Consider the following 27,336-nt stretch of genomic DNA (forward strand, 5'->3'; position numbering starts at 1 on the left):
ATCTGTAAAATGAAGACCTTCCTGGTGTAATTACGACAGTAAGTAAGTTTCATCTCTTAATACATTACTGGCACATATACAGCTTTTTTTTTATATACAAGAGTAATTGTATTATTCAGAAATCAGAAAATCCAATTGCTGCTCACGTCTCACTTTGGCACTGTATCTGGATGAACCACTTTACCTGCAAGAGCTGTCATCTGCAAATGTGTAATTTATGAGCACTTCATGCCAATTTGGCACAAGGCATACTCAGACATACATATTCCATTTTAGTCAGCTTTGAAAAGCATGTAAAAATAAATAAAAATCAGAGGACATGGGTCATGCTACATTTTATTCAGATTAAAAATGAAGAAACTTCTGTGAAATGCTTCTGCACAGCTGGCCTACTTTTTTATTTTGGGGTAAAGTTCCTACTACTAGAGTTCTGTCCCTAAGGTAGGGAATTTGCTTGTAGACTCCACAAGGGAAAGGGCCACTTTTTCAGGGTTTAGTGGATTTTTTCCTTCTCTTTTACAGATTTGGCCATAAAAAGTCTAGAGCTTCCTTTTCATTACTTCTGTAGTTTATATCAAATGTATGTCCACCTGAATTCAGGTGCACTTCACATAGCCTGCAGGTAAAGTCTGCTCACTGTTACTGACACAATGAGATTTCAAAAATTTCAACATAATGTTGCAGCAACCCCAGCTGAAAAGAGCCCTTCAGCTCAGATCATGGATTTTTTGACCTTGGAGTTAATTTGATTTTCTAGATCTCTCTGGTCCCAGAGCACTGCAGGAAAGAAGAGCATATGGGCTGAAATAATGAGAATTTGAGTTACCAGAAAGATTAGAGTAAGCATATCATAAATTCAGAAAGGGATTTTCTGGTTATCATACAAAATGTATATGAATAGAAATACGAACCCTAGCTTGTGAATGGGCATGAGAGTCAAAACTAGAAAAAAAATGGTATTCATCTTTGGAAAAGTTTGCAAGAAATAGTGTTTCTCTAAATTCCTTACAAAACCCTTTACAATCCATACAACAGTTTATAATCCAATTAAAATGCAAGCTTGGTAATGGGAACACTCTGAACCAAAGATACTGCTGGAATAAGACAATTATCACTCTTTTATCATCTTCCTCACACCACTGATATTTGGTATTTTCCCATATTCTCTGAGTAGACACTAACAGGATGGTACTACATCTTTGTTGCAAACCTTTCTGTACAGAGAACTGACTAATTTAAAATGATGCTTTAAGAGACCTCAGCTATTCAGTTTCTCTTGGGAATACAACCATCACATTTTAAAGGAGTGTTCAGAGTATAAGAGAAATGCATTCAAAACTACACAGCATGGTTTCACAATTTATCTTCAGATCAGATTTGCTCAGAAGTGTCCCAGGAAAGGAGCCCTTCCATTCCCCTGTCCCAAAGATTCACTTCTGTCCCAGATGACCCTTCCCCTGTCTACCTGCCAGCACCATTTTCATTATGTGCCATGACACCTTCTACAATGAATTCAGCTTTTTCATTTTTGCAGTGAATTCATGACAATGGTTACATGATGGGTTAGTTTTAACAAAGTAGCTCAGGTCTCCACTCCCCAGACAACTCATAAGCAGTGACCTAAATAGTTGCATTCCCACCAGGAAAGAAGCCAGTACACTCATGGTGGAGAGCAAGAACATATCAGTGCTGTCTTACCCCAGCTGAAATGAACACTCACTGTTCACCATAACTTCAAAACCAATTCTCTGTGGTGTGCAAAGAACTTTCTTTCTTCACACACCACCAAAATCTGTTGCAAAAGACAAGTTGCCAGTGACAGCCATTATCTCTGAAAGGAGCAACGTATTCTTCTTCTACAATGATTCCCCCAAATTTCAAGTGATCACCAGGTGAACACTGAAGAATGAAAGGACTTCAAGAAGCCCTTTTGAAAAAAAACCTCTTAAGCTGTTCTCTGACTCACTTTAAGGGTTCTGTTCTTTTAGGGATAAAAAATGACCCTCTTTTATTTCAGTTTCAAATTTAACATGAAAGTAAGCTAAGTGCACTAAGATATATTCCAGCTACGAATAAAGCTGAAGTGGCAGGAAGCGTCTCTTGACAGAGTAAAATCATCTCAGGAGCAATATAAATATGCAAATTACTTTCAGAGATGACTCCATGACAAGATTTCAACAGTTTTGCTGCTGAAATTATTTCCTCCTCATGAATGATACAACTAAACAAAACAGCTCCAACATATGCAGGCTAGTAATGTCAGTAATCAGATAAAGTGATACAGTCTTCTATCAAAGCATGGCTCCTCCAGATGGTATAACTGATGCAAATATTGCCTACACCTCCCAAGGCAGGACAAGGCTCCAATGACTTTATCAAAACATCATTAAAGTGTGGCAACCAGTCTGAAGTACACAGTGGCACAGAGACTTTCTTCCCTAACAGAGAAATGTCTACATCCTGTGAAAAATAACAATTAATCTGTAAGAAATTCTATATCTATTTCTTTAAAATGCCTTTGTATTTGTAGTAAATTTTTTATTACTACTTTGGCCTGTAATTGTAAGCTTACAACTATTCTTCTGAGAAGCCCATTTGAAAGGACCAGTTATTTCTGAATCACCTATTTCCAATATTTCCAGATTTTTATCCTGAGTAGACAATGTTTACTAAGTGCAATACTGCACTAGTTTTAAAATTGGAACATAACGTATAAAAAGGCAAACTTGTTCAGACAAAAGATCTGTCTAGCCAGCATCCCATCTCCAGAAGTCCAGAAGCAGATGCTAAGGGAACAAAAGAAACAGACAAACCTCTTCAACAATCCCCCTGAGCATTCTTCCAATCTCTACTTCCACCTCAGGCTTTCTAATAATTAATCTTCAATTAATACATCTTCTTAGTTCAATCCTGCAAGTTGCTGCATCTCCAGTGTTCTTTTGCAAGATCTTACCTACACCCTTCTGCCTGCTTCATGAACCAATGCAATTTTTGGAAGTGCCTGGTCGCTTTTTGGTGACGCTAAGCTTTTATCCTAGAAGGGACCATAGACAGTCCAACTCAGTCATCCTTTTTATAGTGGTTCTGATTTTACCAACTTCAATTGTGTAACATCCTTTTTTCTAGGCTGAAGACTCCTTCAGTCATTCCTCACAAAAAAACTGATGCATGCCTTCATTTCTCTAACCAGTCTTGTTGCACTCCTAGCTTCTTGAGATGCAGGAACCAGATGGAACAGTAGCTCAGGGTACAGGAAAGTCATAGTTTCCTACAATGGGAGTACTACTCTGTATTTCTGTTTTCTAGGTCTGTGGTAACAAATCTTAACGTTTGATATGCCTGGCACATGTTTTTAAAGTATTACCAAGCACTGAGCTAGCCTGTGTACCAGAAAATATAGCTCCCAAGTGGTAAGAGTCAGCACAGCAGTAATCAGTTTATGTGTGGAGTTAGGACTGGCTCTCCCCCACATGCATCACTTTCATCTACACTACATTTCATCAGTCATTTTATTTCCCAGACAGTGCTGTCTTCTAACTGAGTTTGTCTACAATCCTGCTGCATCCTCGACTTCTCTGGGAAACCTGTTCCAGTGTCTCACCACTCTCACAGTAAAGAATTTCTTCCTTATATCCAATTTAAACCTACCCTCTTCCTGTATAAAGACAATACCCCTTATTCTTGAAAATCTCAGGAAAGGAATACCGTAAAAAGCCTTTATTAAATTTTGGTAGAACACAGCACACAGATGAACTTATTAAAGGTCTTGCTTGCCCACACTTCAAAAAACATGAGGAACGAGGCAGAACTTCCCTTCTGTGAAAACTCCACTGATTCCTTGCAACTAAATCATATTCACCAGGTGCTGGCTCCTACTAAGCCTTACAGTACCAATACCCATCCAGCTTACAAGTTTGTACTTCCTGGGTTTCCTGGAACAATTTTTTTTATTTTGCCCCTGAGATTTCTATAGTGACTTATCATCAGTCATTCCCAACAATTTGCTATTGCTCATTTAATCTGTTTTTTTCTAGAAGATCTTCTACAGTTACTGTAATTTCTGAGAGATTCTGCTTTCCATAAGAAAGCTCATCCATAAGAAAGGTTTTACAATGTGACTCCCTCTACTTACCTTCACAGAAATAAGAAAAAGAGCATCAATTTACCTCCCCCCTGCAACAACCTGAGCCTTGTGGTTGCTGAGTACCCCTTGTCATCCCCTCAGCCCTCTGACTGCTTGTTGCTCCTGTCGCATGTGAAAAATTATACTTTAGTTTAATAGTATTTTATGGAGCTTTGAGTAAATGAACCCAACTCAGCACCTATTTCTAGGCACTTTATGCCTATTTCTATCTGCTGAAGTTTATGATCCTTTCATTTCATAGCAAAAACTTCAGCTTTTAAGAGGACAGTTTCTCATTTCCATGGCCTTTAATATTTTGGCATTCAGATATGCACTCTCTTCCCTTCCACCTTACTCAGTTATTAGCATGCACTGGCAAAAATATTTATTGTTCTCCACACCACTTGTAAGGATGTAAATTCTTTAGGATTGCCATTTTAGCTTGAAAAGTTCATTAATGAAAGCAACAGCTGTCTTGAGTCAATACGGCTTGAGATCCATTGCAGTCTTATATTTACGAACTCCTAGGCTGTTCAGATTATTCCTATTATAAAAATCATGAAACACAAGCATAAAGAAGGGAGTATTTTCATTGCTTATGTTGGATTGACCTTATAACTTGAAAGAGTGAAAAGCTAAAGCTGTAATGTTAAATCTCTGAAATATCAGGAAAACCTGAAGTTGTATATAAGACTTCATGCTGTCTTCTTACACTACAATGGAGCGGTATTTTAGACAGCAGAAATCTAACCAAGATTATAATAACATATACTGCAACATTAAAACACACAAAGAATTATCAGATGTGCAAACATAGAACCCTGCAACATTATACTAAAAATAATTCTAATACTATACTTTTATTCTTAGAAATACCTGATGGAATATTGTTTTCCTATATATTTAATTAAGTCTTTCAGCAACCTTTTTCTTTCCATCCCTTCCAGTTAGCCTGCCTTAGAAGCAAAGAGAAAAAAACTAATGGCTGACCTAAATTCCAGATGTAACTTAAGCATCACTCTCTTTACTGGTACAGTTTATGTCATTACCAATTAATAATTCATCCAAATATTGGGTTTTGAGATATAGGTAACTTTTAAAAAGTTGCTGTAGTAAAGAAAAGTAGTGTGTAAATAAAGCCTAAGTGCAACACATAATTAAGGGACTTGTACCTAAGATGCAGTGTAGTTACATTAAACATTGCAGGGAAATCTGCTTATGAGTTTAAATGTGCTCCCACTCGCACATGCACTAACCCATATCCTCTGCATGTTTACTGATGTTTTCAGTCTTAAAAAAACACTGCACTGGACAGCCAGAGAACTACACACTAGAAATATGCACTAAGACAAAGTACTGTTAGAACATACAAAACATGCCATCTGCAATATGAAAGAAGCCAATGGCAAAACATCAGCACTATCTCTCATAAAGCAAGGAGTCCTCAGTAGCTTCTCAATGTGTTTGATACCAGCCTGCAGGGCACAGAGAACAACAGTCTGCTTCAGCATCAGGTTATGCACAGTGAATTAAGGGTAGTAAACTGTAAAATTCAGATTAAATTTTACAGACTGTGACATGCTTCACCAAAATTATATATGTACAATAATGAACGTTTTTTCATAGTTTCAGGTAAATTTTGTAGTCAAGATTAAGTATGAGCAATGCTGAGCATGGTCCCACAATGAGTATGCTCCTGCTGGCCACACTGCTGCTGATACAAGCCAGGATGCCATTGGCTTCATGATTAAGACAGAATCATTAAGACAATCATTCAATTGTAGTCCCACCTCATAACATACACCTTAAGAAAAGCTTGAAAAATTTCACTAAGGTCCTATTAAATGCATTCCTGTGACATAACATTTCAGCAAGAATTAAGTCCTGCTACTAAAGAACATTCACTGCATGCAAAAATTCTGTCAAAATGCAATCAGTTAACAGTTATCTTTAAAAAATTAATCTGAAAGAAATTATTAATGTTGCAGTAAAATAAACAAGATCACACACATTGTTTTTTCTAGGCATTAGCTTAACATGCTGGAAGATTATTGTTTTCTGTGGGAACTGTATCATTGTTTCATTTTCTCCATAATCACTGCCAGGATGCCAAATCAATTAGATGTTTAAACAGCTGAGATTTTTGTTTGTTTGTTTACATGCTAGCTCTTTACAGATCTCTTTAGATGTTGATAAATAAAAGTTGAAATTTCATTAAGAATCTATTTCATCCATCATGACACTATAGGTTTTTTTTTTCACATCAAATATTTCTTTTGACTTTCCAACCAATTTCAGCTAATGGTAACAATTTCCTCTGTAGAAATATGTAATATTTTAAGTAACTTTTTTATAACCAACGAAACATCTGATCAAATTTCAGATTTGCATGGCAAATGAAGAAAATGAAGCAAATAATGATAACCCTTCTCAAATCGAAAACAAACAGTATTCATCTTCCCGGCATTACTGAACAAACTTCCACTAAGACATGTTTCAAGGCATCACTCAAAACACTGATCTGGGTTTAAGACCATTCCACGATGTAATCAGGCCCCACCAAAACTGAAAGCTGCAGTAACTTTAAGCCACAGCCATACCCGTGTGCATGCACTCATGTGAAAGTATCGCACACACTAAATTGCACTGAGGCCGTGAGAACATGCAACTTAGTAATGTGCAATATCTCCACCAGAGCAAGCAGAATGGGAGCTTCAGGGAAGAAGGGTATGGTGCATTCAGGAAGAGAACGACATGCTGCTCAGGGAAAGGAAAATGGTTCAGGCAAAGGTGTGCATGCTACTACTTGGAAACCTGTGATTTGGAGACTTACTGCTTCATCCATTCAGGACAAAAACAAAACAAAAATAAAAATCCAGACAAGAGCACCCCCTCCCTAGTTCAGGGGTAAAGAATATAATTTTCCTACTTAAGCAGTAAAACAGGTGACTCATGAACCAACTTTATTTTACAGAACCCTTCTGAGCAAAGCAAATCTCACACTGTTATGGTCAGATAATTATTTGACTGAACCTTCAAAATACTGCATTATTAACTATAGCTACAATGAAAAAAATCACTAACTACTATTGAGAATTAAAATTATCTAAATACAGTAAACTCATCCAAGTGGTCCTCATGTTTCTAAAGCAAGTCATCTTCCTAAACCTGACAGAGTGGCACCAAAAGATTTCCTACTCTGGCATAATCCTCCCACAGCCATCAGGCCCCTCCCTGTTTCCCTTTCTCTGTTCCTATGGCTGGCTTTAAGTGGTTTCAGTGTAAGTAAATAATCTATTTACTATATTCACAGGCAACTAATCACAACTGTCAGGTTAAGGGAGACTCTCACACATGATGAAATATTACCTTTGTAATTCATCATTTTTGTCCTGATACCCACTTATGCAATATGGAGAACAGGCAAAAAAAAATAAAAACAAAAAGAAAAGAAGAAAAAGAAGGAGAAAAAAAAAAAAAAAAAAAAAGGAAACAAAAAGGAAAAAAAAAGGAAAATGGGAAAAAAGGACAGAACTGTGGAGGGATCAAATGCAAAGGACAAATGAAGAATATATCAAGAATTAAAAAAAGAGTAATGAAATGTGGCCACACCAATAAAGTTAGAATCAGACTGAGAAAGACCTGAGATTGCAAACCAAAGAAAAAGGAAAACAGACACATCACCTGGGCTTGAAGGACCAAAACTACTAGAGAACAGAAGCTCTTTTACTGCTGAGGCACTAGTAGTACTTGGGATGATTAAAACTTTCCTAAATTTTTATTTCCCACCTAATTTACAGGCAATGGCACATGAAGTTCCAGCATGGAATTTTGAATTAGTTGGTTGATTTGAAAGAGCATCAGTACTTCATACATCAGTCAGAAATCCCTGTGGTCACATATGCCATCGGTAGTAATCTTACTCCCAGATTTTTTACTGTGTTTTTGGGAGTCATCACATAACTACTGACCTTTCCTCTTCCCTGTAGATTAAATGCTGCCTTCCATAGATGCAAACAACGAGGAGACACAAATGCAATATATGACAACAAAGCACACACAAGTGTTTAGTCTAAAATCACTCATGATCAAAGTTACTCAAAATTGGGAAAACTGGTTTATGACCAATTTGAGAATCTGTGTTTGTTCCATAGTGCAAACACTGCCAGTTCCAATCTGGAGGGCTGCTTGGAGGCAGGCAGCACTGCCTGTGAGAACTGGGAAAACTCAAAGTCAAAGCAAGTGGCATATCAGGGGTAAAGGCAAACACCCAGCTTACTGTCACATTCACAACATAGGAAAAGCTAAAACTAAGAGCAGATCATCCCTTAGGTTGCCATTTGCCTTCCAGTCACAAGGGAGACCTAGAAAACAGTTCTTCTGTTGACTGTCAAGGGTTGCATGGCCCCTTCTTTCCCACTGCCCCTCACATAAAAGTGCTATCTCTCAGCACTGAGGCCTGAAGGACTGGAGAGAGAAGGACCTTCCTTCCATCAAGCTGCTGCCTCCTCACCTGGCAGGGGACATTCCCATCAGCTGTCCTGCATTCCCCAGATGGGAAGGCAGAACATAACCCATAACCACGCAGAAGGTGATCTCCTACAATCACCCAAGCCCTCACTCCAGACCATTACCAGCATAAGCCCCATCACACCACCACCAGCAGCATCTCCAGAGTGACCCAAGCCCTCACTCCAGACCACTATCAGCATAAGCCCCATCACTGCCCTGAATCACACCACCACCAGCAGCATCTCCAGAGTTGGAATTTGTCCTGCTGAGCACACAGCAGAGCTCCTACAGCCATCCCCTTCTTCTGCCCATGCTCACCCAGCTGGTTACTGTGGGAGGCTGTCACAAGCCTTGCTGAAGTCAGAGCAAGTGGCAGTCACTGCTGTCCCCTGGTCCTGCTCTGAGGACAGTCAGATCCTCAAAGCAAGGCTCATGTTTTTCCCAGCACAATTTGTCCTTGGGGGAGCTGTTCCGGCTGATGCTTCCAAGTAACCTCCTGTCTTCCAGGGCTCTGCCTTTGTACCACTAGGTTTGCCAAACAAGCTCTTGGCTCAGGTATGATGCTCCTGTCAAATCCCTGCTCAATCCCACCACCTGATACATGCTATTGGCATTTTACTTCTCTGGCATCCTGGATGAAAAAATTTCCTATCAAAGGCCAGCAGGTCAATTCATCCCATGGTTTGTACCAGGCAGTTCTTAGATTACACTCAGCTTCTTCAAAACTCTTGTAGTGTCACCACAGCTGCATCTATTTTTCCCCACTACTCAAGATCAAATTTGTAATCTGTAGTATTTTGACAGAAACAGTGAGATTCAACACTTGGCTCAAAGCAGCCTGGAAAGCTGCTCTTACCCCTATACAGCTCATAAATCTATTTGTGTGAACAGAGAATGGCCACTGTATTTGCAAACTCACCATCAAATGAGTTAGAAAAGTATTTATAAAATTTATAGCTATTTATAGTCCATAAAATAAAATAAATAAACACAGCACAGTTCCAATGAGAGAAAGTGAAATGGGAAAAGGTCTTTGTTTAAGAGCTTGCTGGGTAACATATTTAAATTAAGGGATTTCTTGAGCCACAGAAACAAGTTGCCAATTGCCCTCCTCTTCTTTCCTCCTTGCTCTTTTCCTCTGAAATAAACAGCAAAGCACAAAATGGAACAGACTTCCTTGATTACATCCAAGTTTCCTAGTGCTTTTCACAAACACATTTTAAGTAAAAGAGCACAGAAGTGACTGGCAACAAGGAGGATGTCATTTGGTTATGAGCAACAGAGATATTAGGTTTCTTGCCAGGAGGATCCCTGCCCTTGTGCCAGGACTAGTTAGACACTGTCTTAGCTTTGTGCACATAGTACGTCCTGGTGAAGAGTGGTGGGAGCTGGAACACAGCTGGTGACTTTCTTAACTGAATCTTTTTGGTCAACTTGAAAGCATGGATATTTTGAGGGTGAGTTCATACTGTGTAATGCTGTCATAGTCTAATAATGAAAGCAACTACAAATGTTTCTTATTTGGTTATTCATACCACAAATGGAGCCTCTTCCATCCTACCACCAAGCACTAATATCCATGCCACTTTGCCGTTTCTTTTTTGGTTATTCATACCACAAATGGTTATTCATACCTCTTCCATCCTACCACCAAGCACTAATATCCATGCCACTTTGCATGCCATTTACAGATGAGGTGAAGTAACCATTTTTAGGTTCCTACCTCTGCCGCAACAACTTATCTCCAAAAAGAAAGAATAGTTGCTAGTTTGGGACAAAAGAAAGGGCTTGAAGTAGCAGTTGTTTTTCATATGACAACAGATTGGGCATGCATAACACAAATCCAAATTGTTACTGCACTTGCCATATTTACATACTGAAGATCACAATAACTTTTGAGTGGAATGCAAGCTAACTGAGAATCATTAGGATAAATCCTTAGGTACAACTGAAAAGTGAGGTACTTCCAAAAGTCTCAGAAGAATCATTCCAAAGAATTCAAATAAGGCACCAAGTACAGGCTACTCTAATAAAATATGAGTGACTGATTCAGGCTACCTTAGTGAATACAGAGACCGAGGTCCCTCGCGTATGACAAGCTGCTTCCCATTCCACATTGTCCAGATTCTCCAGACACTGGCTTTTTCTCATCATATTTGCAGTTACTGATGCATGCTGGCTCTTTCCTACTCATTTTCCTGTGGCTTCTCTAAAATTATTTTCTTTCTTTCCTGCACTCCAATTCTGAGAAATACCTTGGGTCACCTGTGTCACATATCTCTAAACTTGTAACTGCATTTAATACCATCCTCCTCACACAGTATCCATGCCCAGACAAACCACATCCTACTTTTCCACAGTGTTCCCCTCTACCCTGGGCTAAAAAGAACAATTTGTGAGACTACTATAAGTCTCTAAATCCACTCACACTATTCAGAAAAGATAGAACTGAGATACTAACCATGTGATCAATGAAAACTCAATAGCAGTCACTCAAGAGAAAGGCTATTAACTTTTTGGCAGAATTCCAAATCTGTTGCTTTTTACCTGAATTGCCCCTGCATTTCAAATGACTAGAGCAGTTAGCATTCTAGTTCAAGATCCTACACAACATAATATAAACTTGCCATTGTTAAAATGGAAAACATTTAGCAATGAGTTCAGAAAGCAGCTTTAATACCTCTCCAGTTTAAAGCCTATTCATGTATTGTATGTACGTACAAGATGACACAGAAAGCAGTAGTGATGCTTTGATACAGAATTCAGCAGAAAGTCTGTTCACTTTGCCCAGACCATCAACTTTTTTGAAAAACTACACTATGACTTAAACACCTTATTTAAAATCCAGTTTATTATATTACCAGCATGATAATGTTTTAAGCTGCTAACAGGTGGAAGCTGATTATTTCAGTCATCACAGATGAATGAACTTTACTCACCACCCCAAGAACAGTTTTACTATGAAATCTCTGTGAACCATATTTGAAAACATTAAAGAATCCTCCTTTAATTACTGAAGCAGTTTAGAGCCAACACACAAAAATCGTGACTCAGCATGAACCACTCTGGATGCACTCTGTAGGTGCAGCACAAGTGTGATGAGGAGAGTGCTCCCCCGGTGTTCCCTTTGATGCAATTTGGTCTATAGAGATCACAAACTAGATTTCTTTCAGGTGAAACTGAACTGGAGAATATTCTCCAGAAGCACATACATTCCAGGTACAAATGGGTATTTATTCTCCAATATTAGACAAAATACTTCTAACTAAATAATCCTGAAATGTGCACAACACTGATGTCAGATCTTCCATTTCTACTGTTTTGCTGCATGCATCTGCTCCTACTGAGCTGCACCAGCTGTTACTGCCAACAGAACTCCCAACGCTGCTTCTTGATGAGTTAGGGATGTCATGGGTGTAGCAGTTTTACAAAACACTACTATTCAGAACAGCACAGAGCTCAGAAAATTTTTATCCATGTCCAATCAAATGAACAATCAAAGGGGAAAAATCATCAATGTCAGATTATTAAAATAATTTTTGCAACTCATCTTTAAAACACAAGCTGTTGCAATTGTTAATTATTTGCAGCTGAAAACCAAATTTAAAGACGAATTTCCAACAAAGAGCAAGAAATCGGCAATTTACCTTATTGCTTCCTCCACAGATTGGCCAACTATATTTGAGGAGGGACCTGGCTGAGACAAAGGTGTCAGGCTTATCACCCATTTTACTGGCTTGTAATATTCATCACTGGAGCTTAACAGGTAAAACAGTGTGGTAAGAAAAATCACCTGCAAAACAAATTGAAGTTTTAAATTACAAGGTAATAAATACTTCACAGAATTAGATATCCAGATATTAAATTTTACTGAAAAGGAACAAGATACTCTTCCACAAGCCTGGATTTAGAAAAACAGAGCTGAAAGAATTATTTTCTCCCCTGCTCCAAAAAGGACTTAACATCTACAGCTAGACATTATAAACTTCTGCCTCTGTTCAGCTCCTTTCCAAAGTCACATCTAGACCAAACAACTAGTATGCTGATAAACATTATAGCTGCGGGGCTCTTTGGATCTTTTTCAGCATGTTTAACAGATCAAAAAATTGCTGAATAGTTACATCTATTCTCAAAATAAGCAAACAAAAGTGCCAAATAAATTTGGGCTGTCTCAAGAGTCATTATGCAGCTGTGTATCAGATATGAATTACAAAAAAATTCACAACCATAAATTTTATGTTAAGCTGCCAATCCTAAGTGAATATTCCCCCTGTGAGTTTGATGATGAGTCTCAGTGGAAGTGATGGCAGTTCCACTGTTTGAGTTAAAAGACAAAAAATTATAATCAGATTGGATTAGCTTCCTCTGTGTTGCAAGTCAACTATGTTTCTCTTATCTTCCTGTTAGTGGGCTCAGCAACTTCCTGGGTAAGAATGAATCACAAAACTGTGTCCGTCTTGAAACAGAATACCTTAAACAAGAAAAATCCATTCTGTATGGTCCAAACGTAAACTATGGCTTATAGTTGTTTTATGTACACAACTCAGATATTTTTTCTTTCCTCCCAAGATTAGAAAGAATTTCACTTTCCTTGTTTCCAACCTACTTGTATTCTACAATAAAACACATCTTAAACTTTTCTTTTATGAGCCAAAGAGCCTGATCTCCATAAGTCTCTTACTTTCAAGCATTTTATCCAGTTTGCAGATACCTCATGCTCTTTTCCTTCACTCCCTCTCAAGATGCTCAGAAAACAAAATGCAAACAGCATTGCAGTATTTCATTACCAATCTCAAAACGACACCTGTCTCTGTTCCTAACTTCTTTATACTCGGTAAAATGCTACTACCATTTTCCTCCTACTCCACCCTCCCAGACTTAAACTTGAAAGTCACATTCAACTATTAACCTCTAATGACCACCATCCAAATTGCCATATATTGGTTTAGGCTATATTCCATCTCCCCAGGTGTTTAACTTCTGCCTTGGGACATAAACCAATCTAGCTAATAAAACAAGTCACTATATTAGCAGATTTTAATAGCATGCTCTTAACATTAATTTTGAGCTTAAAAAAAATAATAACAATAATTAAGCCTTGCTTTAATGCGAGACAGTCTAGCACCAGTAGCAGTATCAACTATGTTTTGCTACAGTTTCAAGTAAGAGAATCTTAAATCACATTTTAACATCCTTTGTAATTCCGAAATTATGGCTATTTTTCTTCCTTGATGGGCTCTGCCATTTCTAAGCTACTATATTTCCTGATTTCAGTAGAAAATTCTGTACTGAAGCAGGCATCCAGATGATGTTGTGTCTTCCTTCCACTGAGCAGATTCTTCTGCACATGCAGTTTTCAACACAGAGAGCAGCATATTGCTCTAAGCACAGTAAGTATAATATCTGCTGGGGACTGTTCTTCCCCAGTGTTTACAGAAGAAACTTGCTTTCTTAAGGACACACAAGATAGACAAACCCACCTGAAGGGTGAAAGCCAAAGCAATGGCTGGGAATGAGCAGTAGTGGAATAAAATAGCATTAAGCTGAACTACAAGAAAGGAAAACTTAAAAACCCTACTCAATTTCTGCTAAAAGAAGATGATGTAACCACAGCACTTTGGTTTGTAACCACACAAAACTAACTTTGGAATTTTGGAGTATCTGCCTTTTAGGAAATTAATGTATTTCCTTTAGCACAATAGGTGTAGAAAAGCAAAAAGAACCTGTAGTCACAGAATATAATAATGTATTCTCAAATGGCTTGCTGACTCTTCCAGCAAGTAGAATAACCTCAATACTACATTCAGCAGCAAAAGATATGTACTGACTTAGAGCAACTGGAGGATAAAAGCTTTCATACCTCTTTTACGGGATATCTGAAATACCTAAATTGTTTCCTAAGCAACAATTCAAGATCCTGATGATAACTATGAGAAAAAGTTTACCAAAGACAAAACAGTATGACCTTTCCATAGTTAAACAATTGATGGATTACTACTTCAGGCTGTAGAATTTGTCCTGTACCTTAAACATTAAACACTCTAAGTTGAGGAGGGATAGACTGAATTCAAGGAGAACACTCTGGGTAAACACTCTCTACCAAACTGATAATTCAGCATTTCCACAAGGTATCAAGAAACACACAACCTAATTGCTTGTGCACCAGGTCCATTGATTCAGTAAATATTTCTGTATCTGCTTTTCATACTCAATTTTCTGCTGAAAAGATTCAGGGTTTTTGTTTGTTGGGAGTTTGTTGCTTGTTTTGGATTTTCTGATTGTTTGTTCAGTTGTGTGTTTAAGAGCATCCAAAATCTGTGCATTCCCTGCAGGACTGTAGCTGCCCATCAGCCAAATGGAGCTTTTTCTCATCCAATCTTTGTAACAGGATATGAGCAGAGTGAGTGAGTGTGTGCACATGTGAGTACACACATGTGCATAATTATACACCCACACAAAGGCATATACATACATCCATGTGCACATGTGTGCAGACAGGAACTTGTATTCAGAAGTGAAATACAGCTGACACTTCTGTAATGATCAGTTTTCAAAAGTCTGTTGAAGATCTGAACACAATCTTTCTGGATCGTGGATGGATGTGCTACACAGATTGATATTCCTACTTAATTTTTTTATGGAAGGCCTATTTTTCAAAATTGAGCTTTTGAACAAAGTGTCCATTATTTCCATGCTTTAAAGAACACATTTTTAAACCTAAAATAAAATTTTGTATTTTAATTTCTATTCAAGATGACTAAAACTGGATTGAAATGTAACCAGTAGAAAAGCTAACAACTTTGAGCATTATCTTGTTGGAAAATTTAAGTTAGCTTGTGCCACTCCAAACTAGTAAAAACTTTTCTGTATCAACTAGGAAACCTGAAAAATGAAAAAATAAAAGTTCAAGCATCTACTCTTTAAAAGAATTCCAACACAGCAAGATCCCAACTACCTCTGCTAAACCAGCTGACTGCACAAGTGCCCCAGCAATAGGCAGGATGCTGCTGGCAGACAAAAAGTCAGGATCATGCATCACAGCAACAGCATGCAATGAACTTGATATAAGCCATTAAGCATCTAAAGACAAATTTTGTTCCCAAGCTTGCAATTTTTGTATGCTAACTTTTTAGAAAGAGTTTTAAATGTGCCATCTTGGGTGAAGTTGGACTAGGGAAGAAATAAAATGCTTTCATGCAATCTTTGTTTACAGAAGACAACTAGAGAACAAAATTGGTGATTTCCCTGCAAAAAATGTTTCCATCTCCTGAAAGCAATGGCTTGTATAGGGATATCCTTACGCAGACATGCTCTGAGATTTCAGCTGTTATATAGGATATTACAAGCTACAGCTTAGTACCTTCAAGGCCTGAAACAAGAATTTTCCACTAACAGAATGACAGGAAGATTTATTACCTCCTAATCTTGTCCTCCATCTAGACTGCCCCCAAATAGATAGCAAATTTGCAAAAGCTTAAAGAATTTTTGTATTAGTTAAGTTTAGAAGATGTTTTCAATGCTTTAGGTTTGAGTTTTCATTGTTACAGTATGTGCAACTAGGTTACTCCATTAAAATGGCACACGTAAATCAATGACAAGACTTACCACTGAAAGCACAAAATTGAGAAGAGCTGTCCCACTGTGGAAGAGGATTGTCACTAATGCTGTAACTGTAGTAAACAAGAGGCTCACATTGCGACTCATCACTATCCACAGAGACTCCAGGATCTGAAAAAGGAGGGAGAAGACAGATTTAGACATTGGATGCTGTTAACAAGGGCAGAGAATTACTTGCTGAGTAATTCATCTCCATCAAGCTGAACAAAGATGACTTAAAAAAAAAAATTACCTTCCCTGACTCCTACACTACAGCAGGTTCTATCAAGTGAAAATGTCCACTTTACCAAAGGTAAGTTTCTATGTAGCAAATTCTGAGGTTTCGTAATTTTTTCTCAGTATTCAAAATTATTTCATTATGCAAAATTGCAAAAAACCTAGATGTGGTGACACTTGTTTATTGCGATTAACACTGCTGTCAAGCAGATCTTGTCTTGGGAGAAAATATTCACCTTTTCAAAAGCAGAAATGTTAAGACACAAAGAACAAGTAGTAACATCACAAGGCAGGTAAAATCTGATGCTCCCAATCAAATAATAAAATTACTACTTCAATAAATTTGTTGTTAAAAGCTTTCATGGTAATGAAATGCACATGCATTTTAGTAATATTTGCAGAGAAATGCAAAAGCTGTGATTTTAGTAAGGCTGCATCAGTTAGTCAATTATTAAAAAATAAATCAAACAATATTAGATAATCTATTAAAATTTGTACTGGCTTGGGGAACAGATTGCTTATGGTTACATATAGTAAAGACTAGTTTTGATGCATCAAAGAAGGCACATAGAGGCATCCTAAATGCAGTGCACACTAATTTCAAACAAATATTTCATCCAGAAGGAATAGAGTAATAACGTACAAGCCAAAGTGTACAGACTTCTTTCAGACTAAGTAATGTAACTGGAAAAAACTGTAAAAGCTCTGACATGAAAGCCCTTCAGGTTCAAAGCCATAAGTGAAGGCTTCGAAACTAGCAACTATTAGTCTTGGTTTAACAAATAGCAATTAGACCAAATTAAAACAAAACCAGTCAACCAACAACCCCCTAAAACCAAAAAAACCCTTCCTCAGTAGTCTGCATTTATAGACCAGACAAAGGAGTGTAAGCCATGTGATCACCTCTCCTTTAGAAGTGAGTGAAGCATATTAAACATAATTTATTAAGCATGAACTTGAGAGGGAATAAGTGCTGGGGGAAACGACAGGGAATTACGACACAGAAAGACCTACTTAGTTCATGCTTCCTACTATTTAATGGGAATTATGAATGTTAAAGCTCATTTTTTGTACAGATTTTATTAGTGTCTCTTGTGAATTCAAGGGAGGTTAGAAGTGAAGAGGACACTGCAGAAAAATGTTCTTCCACTGGTACCTATCCCTTTGTTTCTTCTATGGACTATGAACTCATTCTGGGGGTGGAGCAGTGCTACAAATTCATGCAGCCCCTAGGTAACATTATCATGTGAACATTATGTTAGGAGGACTGTAGAGACAGAGGACAGTGAATTCTGAGTGAATGGTTTGTAGCTAAACAGAGGCCTTCCAGCTGGTATTCTGGAAGGACAGAGCTATCACTGCTAATAGTGGGCCTTAAGTTGCATGCAAGGTTCCCCTCCCAGATATTTAAGCTTGTTACTAGAACTTGGTGTGTGAACTGGAGCTTCTGTGCCACAGTTCCTCTGCTCTAATGTGCAGTTTAATCACAGAACAGCAGCAAAGGCCTTGAAAATAGCGACACAGGTTGAAAACAAAGGTGCCTGAAACAGAAGCAGTGCTTTGAGTAAGAAGGCATTGAAGATGCATAACTTTATGAGCTGTCTGGAATAAGAACCCCTTATGAAAGGGGACAAGCTCCAAGCTCCAGCTTTGCATAACTAAAAGCTCTTCAGTCAGCTCATTTACACTCCTGTGACTCAGACCATTAAGCACAGCCTCTACTGGTGACAACTACACAGCACCACCATGATGGTTTTTTTAGCCTCACAGCTCACGTAGGACATGATTTTTAGGGACTGACCACTTTCAATACATAATGATTAGGAGACTGCAAAGCAAACCAGAGGCATGAAGCATGTTGTTAATGTTTACATTAACAGTCTAGTAAAGTTTTGTTCTAAAGAGTAAAACTACTCTACTTTAACAGCCTTCTAACTAGTAATCATAGGAATTGTTAAAACCCTCACTTGCAACACATAAGCTGAGCTGATACCTGTGAGAGTTTACAAGGAGAAGAGCTTGTTCCATCTTCCAGAGGAGAGCATAGAACTGGTGGGACTGTGAAAGTTTTCAAAATAGGATCTATCTCCAGTATAGGCAGGATTTATTGAACTTTCCCTAGAAGCTTAAGCCTGAGGGCTGATAATCAGGAGTATACAACTGTAGGTAGTTTGAATATAGGTATCAGGTTGTTCCATTAACATCAGGAATGGTTCTCCTATATGAACATCCTTGTTTTGTGGAGTCATTGATTGGAACTGTTGGACCAGTTATCACCAGCATCTACTTTACAGTTAAATGAAGATAATGCCTTTCTACAGCTTTGATAGGTCTTATGAAGCAACTGCATCTTTCAGGACTCGTCTCCAACTACAGAGCAATTCCTCATTACACCCATGTACCATTAAAATTTCAAGATACAAGCTTTTCATAGCTAAGGTGAGAAGACAGACATAGCAGACACTAATCATTACTGAATACAGTATCAGAATGTGCTCAAATAGTTCCCTACCACTCGCAAAATCAAATTACACCCAGCTGCACCTCAGAGTTCATAATGCTGTTTGATTCCCAGAGCTACTGCAGCTGGGTTGATGAGGTCACCTACTACACATAAAGAATTGTTAACACCCCGCTAGCTCAGTTCTCCACAACAGAACAAAGTGTGAATATGTATGCAACAATGTTATATTACTTTTACTTATTTTTTCCCAATTAAACAACAGAAAACCACACCTCTTTCCCCAAACCGCTGCTCTGTAAGGAGCTGTAAGGCATCAGTGCTTAAAAGATCTACAAAGCTGTATAGAATTCAGGACCCTCTTACACATCACACTGTGCCGCCATCAGCAACTGTTATTCTGCCTTTCCAATTTGTAACAGGCAAGAAAGAAAAATTGCACACAATATTCTCAGGCATCTTGGGTGTCCTCTTGGCCACTTTTAAACTGGTGAATACCCGAAAATGTGGGTTAAAAGGCACTTGATCAAAACAGTAATTTACTGAGAACTTCAAGTCAGCAAACTTCTGGAAGTCAGATAAAACTATGCACCTAACTCAATTCTGTATAAAGGGAATAAAACTGGATGCAAAGATGTGGAAAAAAAACCCCAACATGCTAATTGATATATTACTGAAAAAATGACTGAATTAACGATAAACTTATGAGATTATTTGAAGAAATTACTGGAGCTAGAGAAAAAACATTAGGATATGTAATAACACAGTGAAATATTTGAGGAGCTGACTTGATTTAAGATGCACAGATCAGTCATGCTAAAAGCATGGAAAGGGAAACCTAACTAAGCTGAAGCTTGCTGTGTGTATCTCTGTGCAAGGTCTTCAGTCTTCCTGTCTGGGAGATCTCTGAATGAGATACCACCTGCTGGTGAAATGATGAGTATTCTTGTGTAAGGAGCCAAAAGATCAAATTAAGAAGACATTAGCAATGTCTCATACAACATCAAGGGAGCTCTGAGTCATCATTCACAGATTTAGCCAGCAGCAATTCACTTTCTCAATGCTACAGGCATACAAGAAATGGAGAAAAAAGGTTATGAATGGAAAAGCAGATGAGTGAGGAAAGAATGAGTCTTTTATTTCTCAGAAATTAAATCTTAATTGTCCAGCTACATGCTGCCTATTTCATCCATCTGATAAACTACCTTGGACTGGAGTATGGGGTGCAAAATACAAGACAAAGTGAGACTCCACTCTTGCTCTCTCTGCCAAGAATGAGATTAAATAAACCCCAGAATAAACTTCAGAAACACACCACTTATGCTGGTTTTTAACACTACTGCTTCTAATACTGGAAAAAGGCAGCACTGCTACTAACACCAAAGCTTTTAGAGAGAAAAAAAAAAAAGCAAACTGATGACTTGGAAAAGCTTATCTTCATATTAAATCTTCAGGCAATTTACATGTTTGTATAGTAAATTACTTTAAAATAATTATGGTTTGTCGACATCAAACTACAGCTAAGCGTAACTCTCATAATAAACCGCACATTTTGAGGGGGGTACAGAAGTCTTCCAAACTTTACCTGATACTTAAAGTTGCAAAGTTGAACTGATGCATGTTGTTACAAATTAAATGAACACCAGCAATTCCCCAGCACACCTACATCAGAGTAATTTAATTACATGCCTTCAACTCTAAAATGAAAATTTCTTCCATTACGGGAAAAGCCTGAAGTGAAACACTAGCATCTGTCTTCTCTTAGCATTTTTCTTACAGCAAACACTCCTTCTTCTATTAAGGAGGAAGAACACTTCCTTTGACTTCCATCAATGGAAAAGAGCTTATCTGCTTGTGGCTGTAATATGACATTGTCAAATAGCTGTATTTTCAGAGAAAACTGTCATCTGTTCTATTCTGAAATACTTCAGAAAGCCAAGGGGCTAGCAAGACAGTTATTTTTTGGTAAACTCAATCTATGCATAAATATTTGTTACATGCAAGTAGTGTAATCACACACATTTATTATTTTCCAAAACTGGAGGAAATCTCATTAGAGCCTTGTATCCGCTTCTTCACACAGTTCTTTACAGCTATCTCATTGTCTTTAAATTATCTGTATGTTAAAAAAACTGTCAACACAGCTTTGGGACTATGTCTTGCTATATTCTTAAGAACTGCAAACCAGCATTGATTTCAAGCGTGCAACTTCATTTTCCCCACAAACAACACACTCAACCAAAAAATAAAAAGATAGAACAGTTTGGGTTGGAAGGGACCTTAAAGATCATCTGGTCCCAATCCCCTGCCACAGGCAGAGTCACCTTTCCTTAGATCAGGTTGCTCAAAGCCCCATCTAATCTCGTCTAAATCCCACTCAGAGTTCCATAAATATGAAAAAAGCAAACAAACAAAAAACCCAAACTAAAGAATCTAAGCAACAGAAAAATTAAATTCCCAGAACATACACTCCCAAAAGCACTCATCTAATGTAAAATATTAACCCTTCCCAAATCAGTATACCATTTTAATAACCCATTGTTCCATTTCAAAATACCAGGAGAAAGGTTTTCATGCTCTGGTAAGAACATAAACCCTGAATACAGCAAGGCTGCTTTGTATCTTAGGCTAGGTAGGAAACTTGCTTAAACATACCAGACTTAAGCAAAAGCTATTCTCATTTTCATAATCTCCAAGTTTAAATTACCTAAACAAGAACAGAGACTGCATTTTCATCCATTTTAATTAAAAACATTAGCGTGAGTAATATTTATGCAATGCACTGCAGATGAGCAAGCCAGGAAAGAAAATGCTGCCCAGTAAGGATGTGAAATCAGGATTTAGAGCTTTATATTAAGCTGACTGGTTTACAGTCTGCTATTAAGGACATGAGTACATGGAGAAAAAAGACAGGTGTTTCCCCACTGCTGATGAGTAATGAGTTCCTGGAAATAAACAGGAAAGCAAGTCAATCACTGGCACTTTTTTTCTTGAACTTTTAAACCAGGTTTTAGAAGTAAAGCAAGCATGTTAGCTAGATGAAAATTTTTATATTAATGTTTTTCATTCTTAAATATTTATTCTCTTTACACTTTTCTTCACCTCTGTCCTCTAGCCTTAGATTACTGAAGCACACTTTAAATCATGGTTTCTGAGCATTGTGCAGCAATGCTGCAAATGACACACACTTATCAAGTAGTTTCTCCTCCTTCTGTGCCTCTTGCCTAGAAGGAAACTCCACATTGATTTTAAAGCATGATGTGCTGTGCATTTTTAAACCCTTTGCCTCAAGCATGCATGGCCAACTTTGAGAAAGTACCAATCAAATTTCATAATTAACTGAAAAAAGTTTACTGCAATAAAGTTTCTCTCAACTCTTTCCTGTCTCACATCTTCTTCTACGGTAGAACTGTAACAAATTAAGCAGCAAATGGGGGAGGTCAGAAAAGCACACATGCCTATCAGTCTAAACCAAGAACTGCTTGGAGACAAATATTAGCTTTAACTGCATCCACAGATCTGCTATAGTGCCAGTTAGGTATAAATAACAGTCTTCCAAAATTGAAGATAATGTAATGACAACAGCTCAAGTCAAAGATTAACTATATTGGGCATTGACTCTATGTATTAAGCATTTAGGATTTAACATGATATTTTTAGTGAAACACCTTAACTTGGATTGCTTTCAATGCTTCCTCTTTTTCTCCTCATAAGGTTAAATGTTTTTATTCAGGAATTCACAATGTGAAAAATATTAATGTCATTCTCCACAGAACTTTCATAAAAGAATAAAAAAATAAGCTGCTTTCAACCCAACAAATAATAGTAATTTGAGGCAAAAAAAACCAACAACCACCTCCCACTTTTATTGCTTGGCTTTGTTTTCACAACCTCTTAGTCAATAGCTTCTTCAGTTATAACTTAAACCAATTGTCTTCTTCTTTAAAGAGAAAAGACTACATAAAATAATGCACTGAAAATCAGCTTGCAGGTTACACAGGTAACAATATGCCTCAGGAAGACATCTGGGAAGCTGCTATCCATGAAGATGCTGAAAGCACAAGAGCTTCTTTATCACAAACATTTCTGTTTGTTTTACAGTTATATCTTAAATAGGCTTGCAACAATTGCTTAGGTAATTGTAAATAATACTAACAGCATTTCCGTAATTTTCCATTTACTTGATTCCATAACCTTAATGGTACTCCAAGGAGAAACTGCTATCAGTTAAAAATTAGACCAATTTCATAGTAAGTGCAAAGAAAACGTACCGAGAGAAACGTTTCGATGTTATCGTGAACAAACGATGCAACATCTTGCCAGTCCAGAATATCTCCAAGCCAGCTGTTCTGACGGTTTATGTGCCACTTGTGCCCTTTGTGTCTTCCAGAATGTGTTACATTCTTAAAAACAAAGAAAATAGACATCTGAATAAAATTCAGAGATACGAGAAAGACAAAAGCTAATGCTTTAGACTGGTGTTTTCTTAATGAGGAATAGATCCAACATGCATCTAAATACTTAAGAGCTGCTTTAACTGGCATCCCCAAAAATACCTGGAAGTACTCTGTACACTGGAAAAATTTAAATCTGACAGAAAACTGTAGTTAATTATCCCATTTAATTACATGTGTGTATGTTGTATTGATTCACCTCTGCTTGACTGATACAATGGTATCTATTTTGCTCTTAATGAAAGCACACAAGAAAGAAGTCATGATTTCAATTATTGCCTACATAATTTACTGCTTGCAACATGTAAGTTTTCCCAGCACAACCCATAAAGAAAAATACAAGCTGAAGTCTAAGCAACTAGTTTTCTTCACTATTAGTTTCTATCTCTTCACAGAAAATGTTCAATCACACAAAACCTATCAGCTAAACCAGATGCAGGAGGATTTCTTCTGACTACAAACCTTCATAACTGCAACACAACAAGACAACAGGACACGGCCATAAAAACAACAGCTAATTCCTAAAGTGGCTCCTCCCTAATTATGACGTTGCCTATTGCCCAGTGAATAATACCTGATTACCATCTTGAATGCCACAAGCTGGGACTGTGACAAGTGTTTCAGAGAAGTACGCCAAAATTCTCTGAAAGCAAGCTTAAGCAAACCTGCTGACAACAAAATCCTAGTCTTTAATAGAAGGAGACTTCTCAAGTTCTTAATTCTGATTTTTACAATAAGCATTCCACTACTTGTTAAAATTTCCTGCATGCTTTTAGCCTTAGCAACCTGCATGCAAAATGGCAATATCTTTTTTTGCCACACATGGCAAATAACATTCCAAGTACGGTCCCTGCACTGATTTATCTAAGAGCATTACATTTTCTGCTCATTACCAATTCTCTCTAGATGCACTGTTACACTTTGTGATGTACTATTAGCAACCTTCTCTAACAATTTGCTGCCAACACAGAGATCTTTCTTCTGAGCTAGCAATTTATTTAGTGTAAAAACATGAGAAGACAAAAATCCCCCTCAAATAGGCCTTCTGTAATTGTAAACTGTATGTAGACCTATCACCTGTACATCTAGTTCTATACTAAAACTGTTATTTCTTTAATGCAGAGATCTTCTTGGAACTTTAGAGGTACTTGAAGAATAACTGCATAAAGAAAAGGGTTAATATAATCACAATCATTAAAATATACAGAAGTATTTCAGGAATATGACTTCTGGATTTGATATTTCCATTGCACAATTGCTAATGAATTGCTCTTTCTTTTAAACTGCAAGCAGCATTGTCAGCATAACAATGATTTAATAAAAGTTACACAAATCATACAGAATACCAGTTGCCTTTTCCCAAAACCTCAACAAACCGAATAACCAGCAGAAAGTGCTAAACTATGAAATACTAATTATAAAAAGTGAGAAAACTGTAAAACAGCACACACAAAACCACACAACTACTTAAGTGTAGGCCACAGCTCTGGCAATACTAAAACTGTGACTCTAGAATGATCTGTCCTATACACTTGAAATTTTTACCTTCTTGTTACCAACCGGCAGAACACAACACCAACCTTTACTCAACCTTCCAACTTTCTGCTAATTTCTTCCTTAGAAATGCATGATTATGTCAGAGTACTAAGTGATAGTTTACATGAATACCATTTAAATGAGTTACCCACCTTCACAAACCAAGAGTGATAAAGCCTGTCCCAGAGCTCCAACACTTGTTTTTCAATCACAGCAGTGTTATTTACTTTTTCTCCTAAAATCTTATGGAGCTAAAACACATAAAAATCTATTACTGTACAGGATAGAACAAAGCAGACATCCACTGATGAACTTCAAGCTTGATGAATAACGTAAGATTGTCTGTAAAGGCACATTTCAAACCCAAGTTATTAGAAAAATTAGTATCAGCATAAAATACACAATTCAGATAAAATGGTTCACAATTCAAAGACTTTGTTAAAAAACATTCTGCTGCACTAAGGACTTCTTTCTGCACTGCAAAACAAATGCTGTCTCTAAAATCCTTAGTCCAAAGCCCTTGATCATATTTTTAGAGTAAATATTTCAAATAATTTGAGATGTGTGCTAGATATCAAATATATGAGTAAGAATCTTGGCAAATTCTTACCAAGAAGAAGATATATAGAAGAATATAGCTTAACTATACAAATTAGGATTTAAAGAATGGGTGTGTACCACACCCAGCACACACAGAAATTAGGAGAGAGGGAGGGGCAGTGGTTGCAATAGAAGTTTACATTGTCTATAATATGACAACCAGTCAGTTAAAAAAAAATAATTTTATTTGATGCATTTTCACTGGGAATCATTAGAATGATGACAGATTCTTCAGTTCTTAAAAAGAAACTATCCCCTGAACAGAAAAGACTACCGAAATCACTCCCACTATTCCTTCAGAAGTCCCAAAGTGGACTTTCCCACAGTGGAAGGTTAAACAAATGGAAACGAACTACTGACAAATGTATGTTTATTTCTTTTTACTTTTATGAAATACTAGAAATTAAAACAAAACCCAAAGAATTTGCGCTTTTTGACAGCTTCCTCTTACCTTGTGTGTGATCCATTCTCGGCCATACTGGTATACGTTGTTAGCTGCAGAATTGAGCGCCTTCTGAATGACCTGGGCTTCTGGGAGCCAGCTGAGGGGGGTGGGTTTTAAAGAGGGAAAACAAAGTTAACTGTTATACATTATACCCACTTCATTACACCCAAAACATATTGCAAATTAACATTCTGAAACAACAAATCATTATGGTTAAATACATATAAAATTACTACAACTCAAATGATTCCTTCTACATATTAAGGAATAGATTTTCCCATAAGCAAAGCAGAATTAAATCTAGGGCATGTCATCAAAATCCTCCAAGGTTCCTGAAACCTTAATTAATTTGATATCTCAACTTTTTCAGAAGAGATCTGTTCTTCAATCTCCATGGGTGCTATTCACACAACATTTTTTTTTTTGTCCCCAGAGTTTCCTGAAAATATCATATGAAGCAGTCTCATCTAGCTGCAAACACAACCTTTTGAAACTACAAGCTCAATGTAAATTGTTAACATAGTTTCCATGAAAAAGCAACCAGCTGACAAAAGGTCTGGACATCAGACCTTACCATTATTTGTAAGTCCTCACCAAACCACCTGCTTGTGAATTTCTTCAGGGACTCACATCACTTTCAAGCCACGTAACCTACAGCATTTTACCATTTGTGAATACAGGGCACACAATCTCTGTTTTTACTTTCTTTTTACATCTTGATTCAATGGCACTTATTGGACCCCTTTCAAAACAAAATTAAAGCATTCAGGAAACAGAACTGATGTATTTGTTCACCTGACTGAAGACCAACATGGCAGCTCCTCTGTCTGCATAATGCTTCAGTAATATTCCAGACTGGAATTCAAGTATTTCAGTCACTCACCTCTAAACATAATTATGAGCATTGAGCTCTGAAAGCTGGTAAAGCTTCACGGATTTGGCAATAGGTATTCTTACTCTTAATGAACTAAAATATAGTGTTATGGATACTTCAAATTTGAATGCAAACACTCTAAGTAAGAAGTTATACTAGAATTGTGCAAATTATTTAATTACACCAGTAGTTTTGTTATGTAAATCAGCTTTTGACAGTCAAATTTCCACCTCCATTAGTCCCACTTATTTCCATCTTACAGAAAAACAGAAAGGCCAAACAACACAAGAGATGCCAGGAAGGAATAAAACCAAGTGCTTTAAGTGCTTTCTGTTCTCATGATTGTGATTACTTTAGTAGTGCTAAAGCATGTATTACTACACTGGTTATTAACTATATCCTTTTAGTTCTGTTTTTGAAAAATTGCTTTGCTCTTATAAGACAGCATCTGCTTTCTTTCAATCTTCTTAAACCACCATCACTTTTATTTACAATGTG

General features: G+C 37.3%; 1 protein-coding gene across 3 annotated transcripts in view; it reads right to left on the reverse strand.

The window, feature by feature from the left end:
• The window catches only part of TMEM245 (transmembrane protein 245), a 76,790-nt gene that overhangs the window by 14,652 nt on the left and 34,802 nt on the right, over window positions 1-27,336 (reverse strand). For all 3 annotated transcript variants that reach the window (XM_039710996.1, XM_039710995.1, XM_039710993.1), the window contains 5 exons: window positions 25,971-26,061; window positions 25,072-25,170; window positions 23,201-23,332; window positions 16,241-16,363; window positions 12,283-12,428 (listed from right to left, as the gene is read on the reverse strand). In XM_039710996.1, coding sequence (XP_039566930.1) covers window positions 12,283-12,428; window positions 16,241-16,363; window positions 23,201-23,332; window positions 25,072-25,170; window positions 25,971-26,061 — 591 coding nt within the window. The remainder of the gene's footprint in view (window positions 1-12,282; window positions 12,429-16,240; window positions 16,364-23,200; window positions 23,333-25,071; window positions 25,171-25,970; window positions 26,062-27,336) is intronic.

The sequence above is a fragment of the Passer montanus genome, unplaced genomic scaffold (genome assembly GCF_014805655.1).
Source record: "Passer montanus isolate IOZ18808 unplaced genomic scaffold, ASM1480565v1 scaffold24, whole genome shotgun sequence".
In the NCBI taxonomy this organism is placed as follows: Eukaryota; Metazoa; Chordata; class Aves; order Passeriformes; family Passeridae; genus Passer; species Passer montanus.